Consider the following 16,831-nt stretch of genomic DNA (forward strand, 5'->3'; position numbering starts at 1 on the left):
GCTCGTAATTTGCCTAGCCAGATAAAAAAACCAGATAAAAATGCATGGATAACTGTTGTAATTTACTTTATCGGCGCTAGAAATGAAGAGGCGTTTACCTTAAATGTTATGTTTGTCATCTGATGGTGTTTGTAAATCCCTGGAAGTGTACAAGATATATCCCTGCTTTACTCGCACAACACGGCCCATGTGTAAACATAGCTCTCCAGCTCTCTTGTAACAAACACGTCAAGTGCTACTGGTCGACCATCTAACTCTCCCTTAATGAACACGTCAGGACTTACTGGTTGTCCATCTAATTCTCCCTTAATGAGCGCATAAAGTGCTACTGGTTGACCATCTAAATCTCCCTTTATGAGCACATCGAGTGATCCTGGTTGACCATCTGACTCTCTCTTAATGAACACGTCAAGTGTTACTGGTTCGCCATCTAACTCTCCCTTTATGAGCACATCGAGTGGTCCTGGTTGACCATCTAACTCTCTCTTAATGAACACGTCAAGTGTTACTGGTTGACCATCTAACTCTCCCTTCATGAGCAAATCGAGTGGTCCTGTTTGACCATCTAACTCGCCATTCATGAGCAAATCGAGTGGTCCTGTTTGACCATCTAACTCTCCCTTAATGAGCACATCGAGTGGTCCTGGTTGACCATCTAACTCTCCCTTCATGAGCACATCGAGTGGTCCTGTTTGACCATCTAACTCTCCCTTCATGAGCAAATCGAGTGGTCCTGGTTGACCATCTAACTCTCCCTTAATGAGCACATCGAGTGGTCCTGGTTGACCATCTAACTCTCCCTTAATGAGCACATCGAGTGGTCCTGTTTGACCATCTAACTCTCCCTTAATGAGCACATCGAGTGGTCCTGGTTGACCATCTAACTCTCCCTTAATGAGCACATCGAGTGGTCCTGGTTGACCATCTAACTCTCCATTCATGAGCAAATCGAGTGATCCTGGCTGACCATCTAACTCGCCATTCATGAGCAAATCGAGTGGTCCTGGTTGACCATCTAACTCTCCCTTAATGAGCACATCGAGTGGTCCTGTTTGACCATCTAACTCTCCCTTCATGAGCACATCGAGTGGTCCTGGTTGATCATCTAACTCTCCATTCATGAGCAAATCGAGTGATCCTGGCTGACCATCTAACTCGCCATTCATGAGCAAATCGAGTGGTCCTGGTTGACCATCTAACTCTCCCTTAATGAGCACATCGAGTGGTCCTGTTTGACCATCTAACTCTCCCTTCATGAGCACATCGAGTGGTCCTGGTTGACCATCTAACTATCCATTCATGAGCAAATCGAGTGGTCCTGGTTGACCATCTAACTATCCATTCATGAGCAAATCGAGTGATCCTGGTTGACCATCTAACTCGCCATTCATGAGCAAATCGAGTGGTCCTGGTTGACCATCTAACTCTCCCTTAATGAGCACATCGAGTGGTCCTGTTTGACCATCTAACTCTCCCTTCATGAGCACATCGAGTGGTCCTGGTTGATCATCTAACTCTCCATTCATGAGCAAATCGAGTGATCCTGGCTGACCATCTAACTATCCATTCATGAGCAAATCGAGTGGTCCTGGTTGACCATCTAACTCTCCCTTAATGAGCACATCGAGTGGTCCTGTTTGACCATCTAACTCTCCCTTCATGAGCACATCGAGTGGTCCTGGTTGACCATCCAACTATCCATTCATGAGCAAATCGAGTGATCCTGGCTGACCATCTAACTCGCCATTCATGAGCAAATCGAGTGGTCCTGGTTGACCATCTAACTCTCCCTTAATGAGCACATCGAGTGGTCCTGTTTGACCATCTAACTCTCCCTTCATGAGCACATCGAGTGGTCCTGGTTGATCATCTAACTCTCCATTCATGAGCAAATCGAGTGATCCTGGCTGAACATCTAACTCGCCATTCATGAGCAAATCGAGTGGTCCTGGTTGACCATCTAACTCTCCCTTAATGAGCACATCGAGTGGTCCTGTTTGACCATCTAACTCTCCCTTCATGAGCACATCGAGTGGTCCTGGTTGATCATCTAACTCTCCATTCATGAGCAAATCGAGTGATCCTGGCTGACCATCTAACTCGCCATTCATGAGCACATCGAGTGGTCCTGGTTGACCATCTAACTCTCCATTCATGAGCAAATCGAGTGATCCTGGCTGACCATCTAACTCGCCATTCATGAGCAAATCGAGTGGTCCTGGTTGACCATCTAACTCTCCCTTAATGAGCACATCGAGTGGTCCTGGTTGATCATCTAACTCTCCATTCATGAGCAAATCGAGTGGTCCTGGCTGACCATCTAACTCTCCCTTAATGAACACGTCAGGTCTTACTGGTTCACCATCTAACTCTCCCTTAATGGGCACGTCAAGTGTCACTGGTTGACCATCTAACTCTCCCTTCATGAACACGTCAAATGTTACTGGTTCACAATGTAACTCTCCCTTAATGAACACGTCAAGTGTCACTGGTTGACTATCTGACTCTCCCTCCATGAGCAAATCGAGTGGTCCTGGTTGACCATCTAACTCTCCCTTAATGAGCACATCGAGTGGTCCTGGTTGACCATCTAACACTCCCGTAAAAAGCATCAGGTGGTCCTGGTTGACCATCTAACTCATCCTTAATGAACACGTCAAGTGCTACTGGTTGATTATCTGACTCTTCATTAATGAACACGTCAAGTGCTACTGGTTGATTATCTGACTCTTCCTTAATGAACACGTCAAGTGCTACTGGTTGATTATCTGACTCTTCCTTAATGAACACGTCAAGTGGTACTGGTTGATTATCTGACTCTTCCTTAATGAACACGTCTATAGTGCTACTGATTGATTATCTGACTCTCCCTTAATGAACACGTCAAGTGCTACTGGTTGATTATCTGACTCTTCCTTAATGAAGACGTCTATAGTGCTACTGATTGATTATCTGACTCTCCCTTAATGAACACGTCAAGTGCTACTGGTTGATTATCTGACTCTTCATTAATGAACACGTCTATAGTGCTACTGATTGATTATCTGACTCTTCCTTAATGAACACGTCTATAGTGCTACTGGTTGATTATCTGACTCTTCCTTAATGAACACGTCAAGTGCTACTGGTTGATTATCTGACTCTTCCTTAATGAACACGTCAAGTGCTACTGGTTGATTATCTGACTCTTCCTTAATGAACACGTCTATAGTGCTACTGATAGATTATCTGACTCTTCCTTAATGAACACGTCAAGTGCTACTGGTTGATTATCTGACTCTTCCTTAATGAACACGTCTATAGTGCTACTGGTTGACCATCTGACTCTTCCTTAATGAACACGTCAAGTGCTACTGGTTGACCATCTGACTCTTCCTTAATGAACGCGTCAAGTGGTACTGGTTGATTATCTGACTCTTCCTTAATGAACACGTCTATAGTGCTACTGATTGATTATCTGACTCTCCCTTAATGAACACGTCTATAGTGCTACTGGTTGATTATCTGACTCTTCCTTAATGAAGACGTCTATAGTGCTACTGGTTGATTATCTGACTCTCCCTTAATGAACGTGTCAAGTGCTACTGGTTGACCATCTGACTCTTCCTTAATGAACGCGTCAAGTGGTACTGGTTGATTATCTGACTCTTCCTTAATGAACGCGTCAAGTGCTACTGGTTGATTATCTGACTCTTCCTTAATGAACACGTCTATAGTGCTACTGATTGATTATCTGACTCTCCCTTAATGAACGCGTCAAGTGCTACTGGTTGATTATCTGACTCTTCCTTAATGAACACGTCTATAGTGCTACTGATTGATTATCTGACTCTCCCTTAATGAACACGTCTATAGTGCTACTGGTTGATTATCTGACTCTTCCTTAATGAACGCGTCAAGTGCTACTGATTGATTATCTGACTCTCCCTTAATGAACACGTCTATAGTGCTACTGGTTGATTATCTGACTCTTCCTTAATGAACACGTCAAGTGCTACTGGTTGATTATCTGACTCTCCCTTAATGAACACGTCTATAGTGCTACTGATTGATTATCTGACTCTCCCTTAATGAACGCGTCAAGTGCTACTGGTTGATTATCTGACTCTTCCTTAATGAACACGTCAAGTGCTACTGGTTGATTATCTGACTCTCCCTTAATGAACACGTCTATAGTGCTACTGATTCATTATCTGACTCTCCCTTAATGAACACGTCTATAGTGCTACTGGTTGATTATCTGACTCTCCCTTAATGAACACGTCAAGTGCTACTGGTTGATTATCTGACTCTTCCTTAATGAACACGTCTATAGTGCTACTGATTGATTATCTGACTCTCCCTTAATGAACACGTCTATAGTGCTACTGGTTGATTATCTGACTCTCCCTTAATGAACGCGTCAAGTGCTACTGGTTGATTATCTGACTCTTCCTTAATGAACGTGTCAAGTGCTACTGGTTGATTATCTGACTCTCCCTTAATGAACGCGTCAAGAGCTACTGGTTGATTATCTGACTCTCCCTTAATGAACGCGTCAAGTGCTACTGGTTGATTATCTGACTCTTCCTTAATGAACACGTCTATAGTGCTACTGATTGATTATCTGACTCTCCCTTAATGAACACGTCTATAGTGCTACTGGTTGATTATCTGACTCTCCCTTAATGAACGCGTCAAGTGCTACTGGTTGATTATCTGACTCTTCCTTAATGAACACGTCTATAGTGCTACTGATTGATTATCTGACTCTTCCTTAATGAACACGTCTATAGTGCTACTGATTGATTATCTGACTCTTCCTTAATGAACACGTCAAGTGCTACTGGTTGATTATCTGACTCTCCCTTAATGAACACGTCAAGTGCTACTGATTGATTATCTGACTCTCCCTTAATGAACACGTCAAGAGCTACTGGTTGATTATCTGACTCTCCCTTAATGAACACGTCTATAGTGCTACTGGTTGATTATCTGACTCTCCCTTAATGAACGCGTCAAGTGCTACTGATTGATTATCTGACTCTCCCTTAATGAACACGTCAAGAGCTACTGGTTGATTATCTGACTCTCCCTTAATGAACACGTCTATAGTGCTACTGGTTGATTATCTGACTCTTCCTTAATGAACACGTCAAGTGCTACTGATTGATTATCTGACTCTCCCTTAATGAACACGTCTATAGTGCTACTGGTTGATTATCTGACTCTTCCTTAATGAACACGTCAAGTGCTACTGGTTGATTATCTGACTCTCCCTTAATGAACGCGTCAAGTGCTACTGGTTGATTATCTGACTCTTCCTTAATGAACACGTCTATAGTGCTACTGATTGATTATCTGACTCTCCCTTAATGAACACGTCTATAGTGCTACTGGTTGATTATCTGACTCTCCCTTAATGAACGCGTCAAGTGCTACTGGTTGATTATCTGACTCTTCCTTAATGAAGACGTCTATAGTGCTACTGATTGATTATCTGACTCTCCCTTAATGAACGCGTCAAGTGCTACTGGTTGATTATCTGACTCTTCCTTAATGAAGACGTCTATAGTGCTACTGATTGATTATCTGACTCTTCCTTAATGAACACGTCAAGAGCTACTGGTTGATTATCTGACTCTCCCTTAATGAACACGTCTATAGTGCTACTGATTGATTATCTGACTCTTCCTTAATGAACACGTCAAGAGCTACTGGTTGATTATCTGACTCTTCCTTAATGAACACGTCTATAGTGCTACTGGTTGATTATCCGACTCTTCCTTAATGAACACGTCAAGAGCTACTGGTTGATTATCTGACTCTCCCTTAATGAACACGTCTATAGTGCTACTGGTTGATTATCTGACTCTTCATTAATGACCACGTCAAGTGCTACTGGTTGATTATCTGACTCTTCCTTAATGAACACGTCAAGTCCTACTGGTTGACCATCTGACTCTTCCTTAATGAACGCGTCAAGTGGTACTGGTTGATTTTCTGACTCTTCCTTAATGAACACGTCTATAGTGCTACTGATTGATTATCTGACTCTTCCTTAATGAACACGTCAAGTGCTACTGGTTGATTATCTGACTCTTCCTTAATGAACACGTCTATAGTGCTACTGGTTGACCATCTGACTCTTCCTTAATGACCACGTCAAGTGGTACTGGTTGACTATCTGACTCTTCCTTAATGAACACGTCTATGGAGCTACTGGTTGACTATCTGACTCTTCATTAATGAACACTTTAAGTGGTACCGGTTGACTATCTGACTCACTTTTCAGAGAACCGCCATGTAGCTGAGCAACAACCAGCCACCAACCGGGCGAGGCTCACATGGCACTTTAGGGTAATATGACGCGTTCGATATGCGGAAAAGAACACCAACGCTACCTTAAACGCTGAAACAGTTAGTTTTCCGTGTCTCATTGTGGGGAAAAACAACAGCTGCAATGTTTAATACAAAACTTTATTACTTCATGAAACACATACGCTGCATAATGTCATTCAGTCACTCACTAACTCAACAAGAAAACCTACCCTGTAAACATTACGAAGGATCTTGGTGTTTGTGCACATTTCCGGATCACGTCTATGAACTGAACACAGATATCTGAGACAGGGTGTCCTTGAACGTTTTTGAAAGACAAATAAAGCTTACCTAATTTACAACGGGATGAAATAATAGAGAAATGAACTGTCTATCTAAAATGAGGCTAACATCGCCTTTGCCCAAAAGCCGGTAAACATGAAAAAATCAACGATGATAGTCTGTGACATTAGAAGTCGAGGTCACGTTAAAGATATAACCAGAAATCAGAATCGTTAGTCGAGGAATGGGTACTTCGCTCGCGGAGCTCAAGACAGTGGGCGATCCTCACAGTCTACATTAGCTCTCCAGTCGCACTTCCGCTTGCTAGAAGAGAAGGCGCTGTTGGCGGGGCACTTGATTCTGGCGACCACACGGCCGTAGTTGCACTTGAAGAAGCGGGCGCAGTGGGTAGGGTCCAAAACGTCCCCGTTAGTTGTACCCTCGCAAGGGGTATCAATGATAGGACTTGCAGTAGCTGGAGAGGAATGCGTTGCTGTTACAGTAGGTTCATTATCAGAGGACAGAAGGACATAGTGCCAGCTTGAACACGTCACAAAGTTTAAAATGAGTGACAAATTCACTATAGCTTCTTTCTGAACATTTCAGTCATTATACAAATTGATTTTTTTTTCTTCTATTTCATTATGATTATGACTTTTTAGTGTCCGGAAATGATCGGATTAAACAACTGGTATATTTCTAATCTTGTTATAGTCGATTGTGACTATTTTTGAACTAATTTTTGAACTGCCAAATTATATGCTGAATGTTTGTCATATAACTGTTTCAAGTGGCGTTTTTGCTTAAAACGTCTCAATTACCTCAACGCGTATCAATCTGGTTTTTTTTCTTTAGTTTACACAATGAGCGGCAATTTCAGGTCATATAAAACGTAAAGATGTGGTATACAACGAAAAGCATGAAACGTCACCCTACCAAAGACGTTTGCATGGTGAATGAGTGTGTACTTACTGACAACCACGTGATCTGGGATAAGTCGAGTTCGACATTCAGCCGCCACCAGGAAGCTGAGCTCACACGTGTTGTTCTTGGTGGAGAAGAGCGTGTTCTCGGGACACTGCATCGTGGCCACCACTGTCCGGTTGGTGCAGGCCAGGAACTGGGCACAGTTGTCAGGGTCGGGGTTCATTCCACTGGGTTGGACACACCGCTCGTCATCTGAGGAGGAAATACATATCATGTATCAACTCGGTATTATGGGACATCATGAAACACACCACGGAGCACGTCACACACGTCACAGAACACGTCACACACGTTGCAGAACACGTCACGCGCGTCACAGAACACCTCTCATGCGTCACAGAACACTTCACAAATGTCACAGAATACTCGCAAAACATGTCACAGAGTACGAGATTGTAATACGATGTAATACGATGAACTATTCCTGACTGCGCCCAGGGACGTTTCAGAACTATTTCCTGTTTTGAACACACAGTTGCCACTGTGTTTAATAGTTTGGATATCTAGGGAGAGCACCCTTCAGCGATTCCAAACGGATACCTTCCATCCAATATTTTTTTAATCAAATTGCAAATAATTTTTATGCATCCATTACAAGCTTATCAGTAGATAATTCACGTGAAGACACCTTTCTTATCAGGCTGTTAATCCATCAACTTCGTCACACCAACTAAAGCATTTTCTGTTAGATTTCATACAGAAACATGTTTTAAAACTCGGGATTAAACACATCAAACCAAGTACTCACTGATGGCGGGCGTGGTCATCACTTGATTACAGTCGTCCCACTGAGACATTGGCTCCACGCAGGCATGGCCGACGTTGGACCATACTCGACTGTCGTTGCAGTTTATAGTCCAATATTTCTTGCCTTGTACACAGAAATGAACTTTGCTGCAGTCTTGATTGTCTCTGGTCCACTCCGTTGTCCATGGGTCTTTACATCCGGGGTCTGCTCCGAAATTATCGTCGAGGAAATCGGTGGAATCAACGGCATTCAAAAACAAGATGGCGGCAAGTCCAAAAACGAATATGGAAATATGCACCCTTGAGCCCATTGTGTTGAGAGAAGTATGAAGAGTGGAAACGACCAAGGGATATTAGGGGGCAGCCCTTTATAGATTTTCCGACGTGTCACTTTTTTACAGGTTGACTTCAGAAACGTACTTCAAGAACTCATTTGTCATGTTTGCAGGGGTGGAGAGTCCACAGGAGGGGGACTCCGGGGAACCTCCCGACATGGACCTGTATTTAACCCGATGTCCTAAAGAGACCCTAGAATGACAAACCGACGATCATAGACGACTACTTTATTTGTAGTTTGTCGTGAAACCGGAAGCCAAATTGGCCATGTAAATACGTTTCTTTGTTTTGTGGCGAGAAGGTTTGTCGCCTGAGACATGTCAGGACAAGCGGTGAGACGGAGTATCCCTTAAACGTGATGCCCCAGACGAAATATTGCGCGTTGTGGTCAAGATTTATGGTAGTACTGCCGTTAACACGAGGTTGGCGACATTAAGGTGCAATCAACCTCGGATGAAGAACAGATCTCAAAACATTTATGTTCCTTTTTGACATACGGAATCTTGACACCACAGACACGAAGTAATTATAAGAAAAGAGAAGGTCAAATTTGTGTCATGGTTACGGTCACACGTTTGTCTCTCGAACGAAAGTTTGTTTAGCGACCAGTTAGATGAGTAATGGGTGCATTAGATCCTTTTTTCGTTTGTTGTGTAACGCTCAGCGTCTGTAAATAATCAGGTTGTGACAAGATAATCCAGTGAATTTCATCATGGCAAGCAATATACTCCACCGTGATCCGATGGCAACTCAGCGGGACTTACTATCGCATTCTGCTAGTCGCCCCTCACAAGCATTGCCACAGATTACCAGAAATAACCCGTGTCTTCACGTGCGCTTTGGCTGGTAAGGGTTTTCTTGAGGGAACCAGTAGTAAGTAAAGAAAACTTTTGTCTTGTCTTGTCTTAATTTTAGATTATGTGAAATTATCAGGAACATGTTCGTATACTTCAAATGTAATACCACAATTTGATGAGGTATGTTCGAGCCCTAACATTGGTTCCTGGTTATAGTTAAATATGGAAAGAACAAACTGGGTGGGGGTGGTGGTGGGGGTGAGGGCGCCTATACAAACATATATTTAAGAAATGAAGAGCCCAGTCTTATATGAAAACAGTTTTATTTCTACATAAAACGCATACACTTCATGGTATCATTCATTCAGTTACTAACCTTAATCTCCAATACCAAGTTAATATTTATGCGTGGGTTCTAATCAATTCTCTATTCGAATCGTCATCCAAATCTTACAATGTTTGTTACCGGAACACAATTATTTGAGAGAGTATGATATTAACAGAATATTACTAGTTCTAAAAAAGTGTTGGCCCTAGCTTCATTGACCGAACATATCATACACAAAGAATGAGGTGTGCTGAACAAAAATTATGAAATCAAAAACCTTCACACCGATGCCATTAGTAGTAGACCAAAAAAAACCAACAACTGTGATATTAATAATAATAGTTCAAGTTTAGTTGCTGTTGTATCTTATCAGTGTTCTCTCATGTGACGCGTGGAAGAAGAATCATTTGAGGATAGGCGGTCACGTGATCGATTTCGCTCAGGACAGGGGACGGTCCCCGCAGTCCACGTTTGCTCTCCAGTCACACTTGACCTTCACAGTGGAGAAAGCGCTGTTGGCCGGGCACTTGATTCTGGCGACGACACGACCGTAGTTGCACTTGTAGAAGCGGGCGCAGTGGGTGGGGTCGTGCACGTCGCCGTTCTTGGTTCCCTCGCAAGGCTTGTCGATGATTGGACTGGCGGTAGCTGGAGTTGAGACATGTGGATGTTGTTAGCCATGAAATATACGTAATGGCTCCATGTTAGGGTTAAATCCTAAATGGGCATTTAAATGTTGAAAAACAGATCCATGTGACAGTGCTAATGATACCATATGTTATATTTGGGATTATTTTTTCTAAGCAAAGTGCAGAACCCGATCTGGTATTCAAGGACAAGACTCCCAGACATGGGATTCAACCAAACAAAACAGTCTGAGAATTTGACCACTTGGCAATATGCATTCAGTGTTAATGGTAATATCATTTTCACAGAAGCATAGTCAAAAGACATGTACCATGGACAAAATATGCATCCAAATCATTTCAGGTAATCATATTCATACATTAGCAGGACTTACATTACGTATGTAGGTAAAATACCTTTAACCACAGGCAAACTGTAGCGCCAATGTGTTGCGCAGCATAGTCTTTTTACATGCGAGCGAAGAGAGCAAAGGTTGGCGACGTACTTTCCTTGCTTCGGTTCGAAAAATATTTTTCATGTCAAAACAAAATATCGCCACCATCAAAGTACACACCCATCTCTTTATTGGGTTGCACTCTCACATTTCCGACCCCATGTTGAACAATTACTCACGTGAAATCAACATCTTAAGCGCAACTCGTGGTATAACTGACCGTTCTTCGCCTTCATTACCTCTTCCTGCTTCCGGTACAACGGAGTGAAGGAACAGGAGGGTATTATTCTATATGGAATACTTACAGTTACCTCCCCTGCTTCAAATGGCCATTAAGACAGAAAGAAGTGTTGTTTATATTGTTGTTATGTTTTTCTATTTTTGTTCTTGTGTGTGTGTGGGGGGGGTTGTTTTTTTTGGGTTTTTTTGGTTGTTTTTTGTTGTTGTTTTTTGGTTTGGTTTGGTTTGGTTTTGTTACGAACCTTCTCTTCTACCTATAGAGACGACAGATAAGACAAATTAACTCCAACAGGGTAATGATAAAATTAGGCAATGTGGTATTTCTTTCAAATTTCTGCTTATTCTTGATCCGTCACTCCGTTCAACTGGAAGCTGGCAGGGGTAATGGGGGAGAAGAACGATCAGAACAGAATACCACGAGTGACGCTTAAAATGTTGAATAAAACATATTTCAGGTGAGTAACTACTAAACATGGGGTAAAAAATGTGAGAGCACAGCCAAGTAAGGAAATGGAAGTGTACCTTTGATGGTGGCAATATTTTATTTTGACATGAACAATATTTTTTTTATCCTAAGCGATGAAAATACGTTGCCAACCTTTGCTGGCTTCGCTCGCATATAAGAAGACTTGTCATATTCTCTATGCTGCGCAGCCCCATTTTCGCTACAGTTTGCCTGTGCTTGAACTACTTCACACAAAAATCTTCACACAATGTAATATATATAATTTTATCAAATATTGCGTTGTGTATCTCACATACCTCTCTCTCCCCTCACTAACCGCCTACACTCATCTCTCGGTGTACATATGTGTCTCTCATACACATCTCTCTACCCTCACGCGAAGCCTACATAAAACTCTCAGTGTACATGTGTCTATCACGCAGTCCACACGCCAGCTGCAATCTACACTAGTACCACGTGGGTCACCATTATATGTCACTAAAGGTCGTCATGGCTTCTTGCTATCAAATTCATCGCATGGCCTCGAAAAAGGCCACACATCAGCTTGTCGTTGGCTTGTTAATGCAGTCAATATTTGAGCTTGACCTGAGCTACAAAACATCATTGTGGGTGGACTTGACACTGGAGACCACCCTGACCTTCTCTTCACTGGACGACATCAATGAGGGTGATACTGAGACAGATTTGAAGCGGACATCTGTGGCGTTTGACGGAACTGTGAGGATCACAAAACCTAAGCTACCTTGACACTGGTTAAAGTTAGAAAGTATTAGAGGCGGTAAACAGCTTACCACTGTGCAAATACAGCAGCTTCAAACTGGACCACGATAAGTGTGTGCATTAAGAATTTCTCAAGGGCGAAAGGAAAAGTCAGTTAGAAACTTTTGAGAATATATTTAGCCCTACTCTACAATTAGGATCTTGCAGCAAGCCTGTTTACAGGGAATCAGTGGGTTCTGTATAATACACACGATGTACATAGCGGACCAAGATAAATCGTAATGCACCGATGCCATGACTCTGATACACACAAGACACGAACACGCCCATGTCTCTTGTTAATACATCTTGCATTGGTATAAATATATACTCATATCATAAAAAGGGAGGCTTCTATCAAAGACCTTGCTCACTTAATTCAGCATATGAAACTGCAGTTTGCAATGTTAAACAAACAAACTCTTTGTGACATGAGGGGCATATTTCCACCTTTCCTACAACAGGGATTTCAGTTTGATTTTTTGTGTATAGTACGTCCATTGTCCGCGAAGATTAAATAGTGGCTCTTTTCTTCTGTCTTTAGTATATTCTGTTCTAGGTTCTAGAACTGTGGTGGTTTCCTTCCTGAAGAACAACTGATCAATCTCTTGTGGTGGCGTGCGGTCCTGTCCACAGAGATCAGGTCACGAATCAGTTGGCCAGACCTTGCGAGGGTGACAGTGTTTGGCAGCTTGTCTCCTGAGAGTTTTTGGACTTGCCTCAAATTGCCTCTGTTGACTCAGCAGAAAATGGGTACCCGGTCTCGGTCATTTTTTTTTTTTTTTTTTTTTGGGGGGGGGGGGGTTGTTTTGTTTTGTTTTTTTTTCTTTGTGAGTGCGTGCGTGAGTGCGTGTGTACTTACTGACAACCACGTGATCTGGGATAAGCCTGGTCCTACACTCGTCAGCCACCAGGAAACTGAGCTCACACGTGTTGTTCTTGGTGGAGAAGAGCGTGTTCTCAGGACACTGCATCGTGGCCACCACTGTCCGGTTGGTGCAGGCCAGGAACTGGGCACAGTTGTCAGGGTCGGGGTTCATTCCACTGGGTTGGACACACCGCTCGTCATCTGAGGAGGAAATCAGTCATTGTATCATGAAACACATCATAGGAGAAGTTCTTGGAATTGACATCGAACACACCAGGGAACATTTCATACATGTCACAGAAAACTTCACACACCTCACAGAACACTTCACACACCTCACAAGACACTTCACTAAACACTTCACACACCTCACAGAACACTTCACACACCTCACAGACCACTTCACACACCTCACAGGACACTTCACACACCTCACAGGACACTTCTCATAGCTCTCGGGACACTTCACACACTTCCCAGGACACTCCAGATCATTGTATTGTTATCATATGTGTCTTTAGTTGTGAAAGTCTTGGTGCTTTGTTCGTTTGCAGAGCGGGGTCCAGGACATAGGAGCACATGGATTCTGTGGTTGATCCCACCGCACCCCATACCCTACAATTCTCGGGTGGGATATAATCTGCTATGCCGCGACCTTTTCACATTAACAAAAAAAAGGTCAACTTGAATCTAAAATTGACTTGTAGTAATCCCATATGGATGAAAACTCAAACATTTGATATTTGGAAAATGTGTCGCATTTTAACGGGTAAATGTCCCATGCAAGGTTGTTACGATGGTATACGATGTCATGTGTTAATCATGACAACGAGTCAGAGATATGGTAAGTCGTCTTTTGAAAAGCTTTGGTTGCTGAATCTTCTCGGGCTTCCATGCAAGGTTCTTCAATTACATATTGTGACACCCCTCCAAAGTGTGTGATACCGGTATGTGTAAATTTGACTATCGCAAAAGGATAAACCAGAATATTTCTGAGGAAAAGCGGAGAGTCGTGAGTTCAGTCAGTCTGCTTTTGGCCAGTGAGGTCACATATAATATCTTTGATGTCATGAGCGAAGGATGACGTCATTTACATTTTCTTATAATGCGCTCATATGTCGGTATTTCTGTGGAGATCATATGACGCAAGTCAATAAGGATGGCGAATGGCGAGGGGCATCGTTTGCCAACCCCATTGCTGAAAGATATGACGAAGGACAATAATGTGGGACATGGGGATACTGGCAACACCGCTTCCCTTAAATCCCCACGATGTGCAAGGATTCATTAGCAATGACAAATATTTTCACAATTTCTCTCTTTAATATGTAATATATTTAACAAATACAGCAAAATCTTTGATCATTAATCACGTTCGTCTCAGGACACATGTCTCAACATCACTAGTTGCAAAAGCATTAATATGAAGCTTTTAGCTCAAATATACCCCAATACAAACCATCTTCCTGATCACGCTATTCACCGACAACGTCGTCACTGTAGCTAAAGAATTTTTAGTTTTATATCATCCATGATGAAAAGTTATGTTACAATTCGGGATTGAACACAAAGCCAGACTTTTGTGGTACTCACTGATGGCGGGCGTGGTCATCACTTGATTACAGTCGTCCCACTGAGACATTGGCTCCACGCAGGCATGGCCGACGTTGGACCATACTCGACTGTCGTTGCAGTTTATGCTCCAATATTTTTTGCCTTGTACACAGAAATGAACTTTGCTGCAGTCTTGATTGTCTCTGGTCCACTCCGTTGTCCATGGGTCTTTACATCCGGGGTCTGCTCCGAAATTATCGTCGAGGAAATCGGTGGAATCAACGGCATTCAAAAACAAGATGGCGGCAAGTCCCAACACGAACACGGCGGTGTGGACCTTTGAGACCATTGTGTTGGGTTCAGAGTCGTTTTAGGACCGATAGCGAATGAGGAATATTAGGAACTGGCATTTATAGATTTTCCGACGTGTCATTTTTTACCGGACCACGTACTTTTCGAACAGACTTATGTCATGTTTGCAGGGCAGGTGAGGACAACTCGAAGGGGACTCAGGAGTACCTCCCGACATGGGCGTGTATTTAACCCTACGTCCTACACAGACCTTAGAATCACAAACCAACGATCGCAGACGACTGTTTACACCAACTTTCTTTGAAATCGATCGTGAAACCGGAAGTCAGATTGTCTATGCAAATACCTTTCTTTGTTTTGAGACAAGAAGGTTTGTCGTCTGCAACATGTCAGGACAAGCGGAGGTTTGGAATCATCGTTTATCTGTCCCTTGAACGTGCTCTTTGGGAGGCAATATGATTACCTCTGGTCACAGTTGGTGCTTATTTTGTCGACGTCTTCTGCAATGGTACTGTCAAATCCCAAAGTTATGCATAACGGGTTTTTTTCATCAGCAACTGGCTCTGGATACCAAAGATATATGGCGACTAGAGCCATTCTGGTTATCCCGAAGTCAACATCAGATTAGCGGATCATCTCAAAACTATTGTTCAGCACTAGGAAGTGAACATGTATACCGCAGATTGAAGAGTAAACGGCACTGTTAGCAAGGGTGAGAATCTGTTCAGTGCTAGGTTGAGCGAATAGTAATAGAAGTAGAAGAACGATCAAGTCAATTGTTGTAATCAGGTGAGCTACAATTTCGTAAACAGACTAATTATGTCGACCTTCCGGCTTTGTAGACGGCGCCCGCTACCGGCGTAACGCTGGTCTGGGTTTCAGCATTTATACATTTATATCTCCAAATCGCAGACAAATATTTAATAAAGACTCTAACAAGATCCTTCGTAACATTTGGGTCAGCATTTTGTTTGTAAAAGAGCAAGAGCAAGTTTATTTGTCCCAAACAATCCTGTATTTGTTGTCTGTACAAAACTAAGACCAGTACATCTTATGGTAAATCAGACAACTTGCTGTGCTGTATTCATGTCTGTGGCCAATGATCTCAGCGGTTTAAGCGAATTCAATAGTTAAACTGAATTATCACTACGTCAGCTGATGGTACCAACGACTACTTCAGCAGCAGATATAAACCTGACAACTTCAGGTGTCGGTCGGTAAAGAACAGAATCATTGCTTCGAAGCGTTTGGCGGAGCAAGAAACAGGCTGACCAAAATCAGACAAAGACCCCCTGTTCCTGAATCTGAAATCTGCAAACAAGCGAACTGACGCTGTAAATATAAGCAACGTTCTGAGGAAGAACTCAGTTTCCAAAGACTGTAAGGGTCGGAATACTTCGTATTTTTCTACAAATATGTAAGAATTGAAATTCATCTGCTACTGCAGTTTACAGATATTACTGTCACGTCTAGCCTCACCGATATACCTGTCAGTTTCTATTCCTCTTATGGAAACCCGTCCTAACCTGAGCAAGAACACGCCTATGTTTTTATAGCCAACTGTGAAGATAGTCGTGTCTTTCTTTAGTGCAAGAATGTCAATCTTGTTGGTATGAAACTTGTAGCTAGAAATTCATTTAGAAATAACGTTTCACTCTGAAGCATTTCTTCATCCACACAAATCCAGATCTATAGACTTCTAATGTATGCCTCATCCTAGATGCCCAGCTCTTACAACCATTACTTCATATTTGTGCAAGCATGTTGTAACATT

General features: G+C 42.6%; 2 protein-coding genes across 2 annotated transcripts; both read right to left on the bottom strand.

Moving 5' to 3' along the window:
• Positions 1–6,848: 6,848 nt before the first annotated feature.
• On the bottom strand, positions 6,849–8,627 carry LOC137277165 (uncharacterized). The gene is made up of 3 exons (XM_067808839.1): positions 8,318–8,627; positions 7,555–7,761; positions 6,849–7,057 (listed from the first exon to the last, which is right to left on the bottom strand). Exons 1-3 carry the CDS (start codon positions 8,625–8,627, stop codon positions 6,849–6,851), a joined length of 726 nt encoding a protein of 241 aa, XP_067664940.1.
• Positions 8,628–10,216: 1,589 nt separating this feature from the next.
• Positions 10,217–15,094, bottom strand: LOC137277167 (uncharacterized). Its single transcript, XM_067808840.1, has 3 exons — positions 14,785–15,094; positions 13,186–13,392; positions 10,217–10,425 (listed from the first exon to the last, which is right to left on the bottom strand). Exons 1-3 carry the CDS (start codon positions 15,092–15,094, stop codon positions 10,217–10,219), a joined length of 726 nt encoding a protein of 241 aa, XP_067664941.1.
• Between the last annotated feature and the right edge of the window lie 1,737 nt (positions 15,095–16,831).

This window comes from Haliotis asinina, chromosome 3 (genome assembly GCF_037392515.1).
Source record: "Haliotis asinina isolate JCU_RB_2024 chromosome 3, JCU_Hal_asi_v2, whole genome shotgun sequence".
NCBI classification, from domain to species: domain Eukaryota; kingdom Metazoa; phylum Mollusca; class Gastropoda; order Lepetellida; family Haliotidae; genus Haliotis; species Haliotis asinina.

Bases quoted from the DNA above. Each gene is read 5' to 3' on its own strand.
- LOC137277165 (XM_067808839.1), bottom strand. From the start codon at position 8,627: ATGGGCTCAAGGGTGCATATTTCCATATTCGTTTTTGGACTTGCCGCC. The intron at 7,762-8,317 runs GTGAGTACTTGG...TTTCCTCCTCAG, and splicing joins GATGACCACGCCCGCCATCA to ATGACGAGCGGTGTGTCCAA. The intron at 7,058-7,554 runs GTAAGTACACAC...ATTCCTCTCCAG, and splicing joins CCCAGATCACGTGGTTGTCA to CTACTGCAAGTCCTATCATT.
- LOC137277167 (XM_067808840.1), bottom strand. From the start codon at position 15,094: ATGGTCTCAAAGGTCCACACCGCCGTGTTCGTGTTGGGACTTGCCGCC. The intron at 13,393-14,784 runs GTGAGTACCACA...TTTCCTCCTCAG, and splicing joins GATGACCACGCCCGCCATCA to ATGACGAGCGGTGTGTCCAA. The intron at 10,426-13,185 runs GTAAGTACACAC...TCTCAACTCCAG, and splicing joins CCCAGATCACGTGGTTGTCA to CTACCGCCAGTCCAATCATC.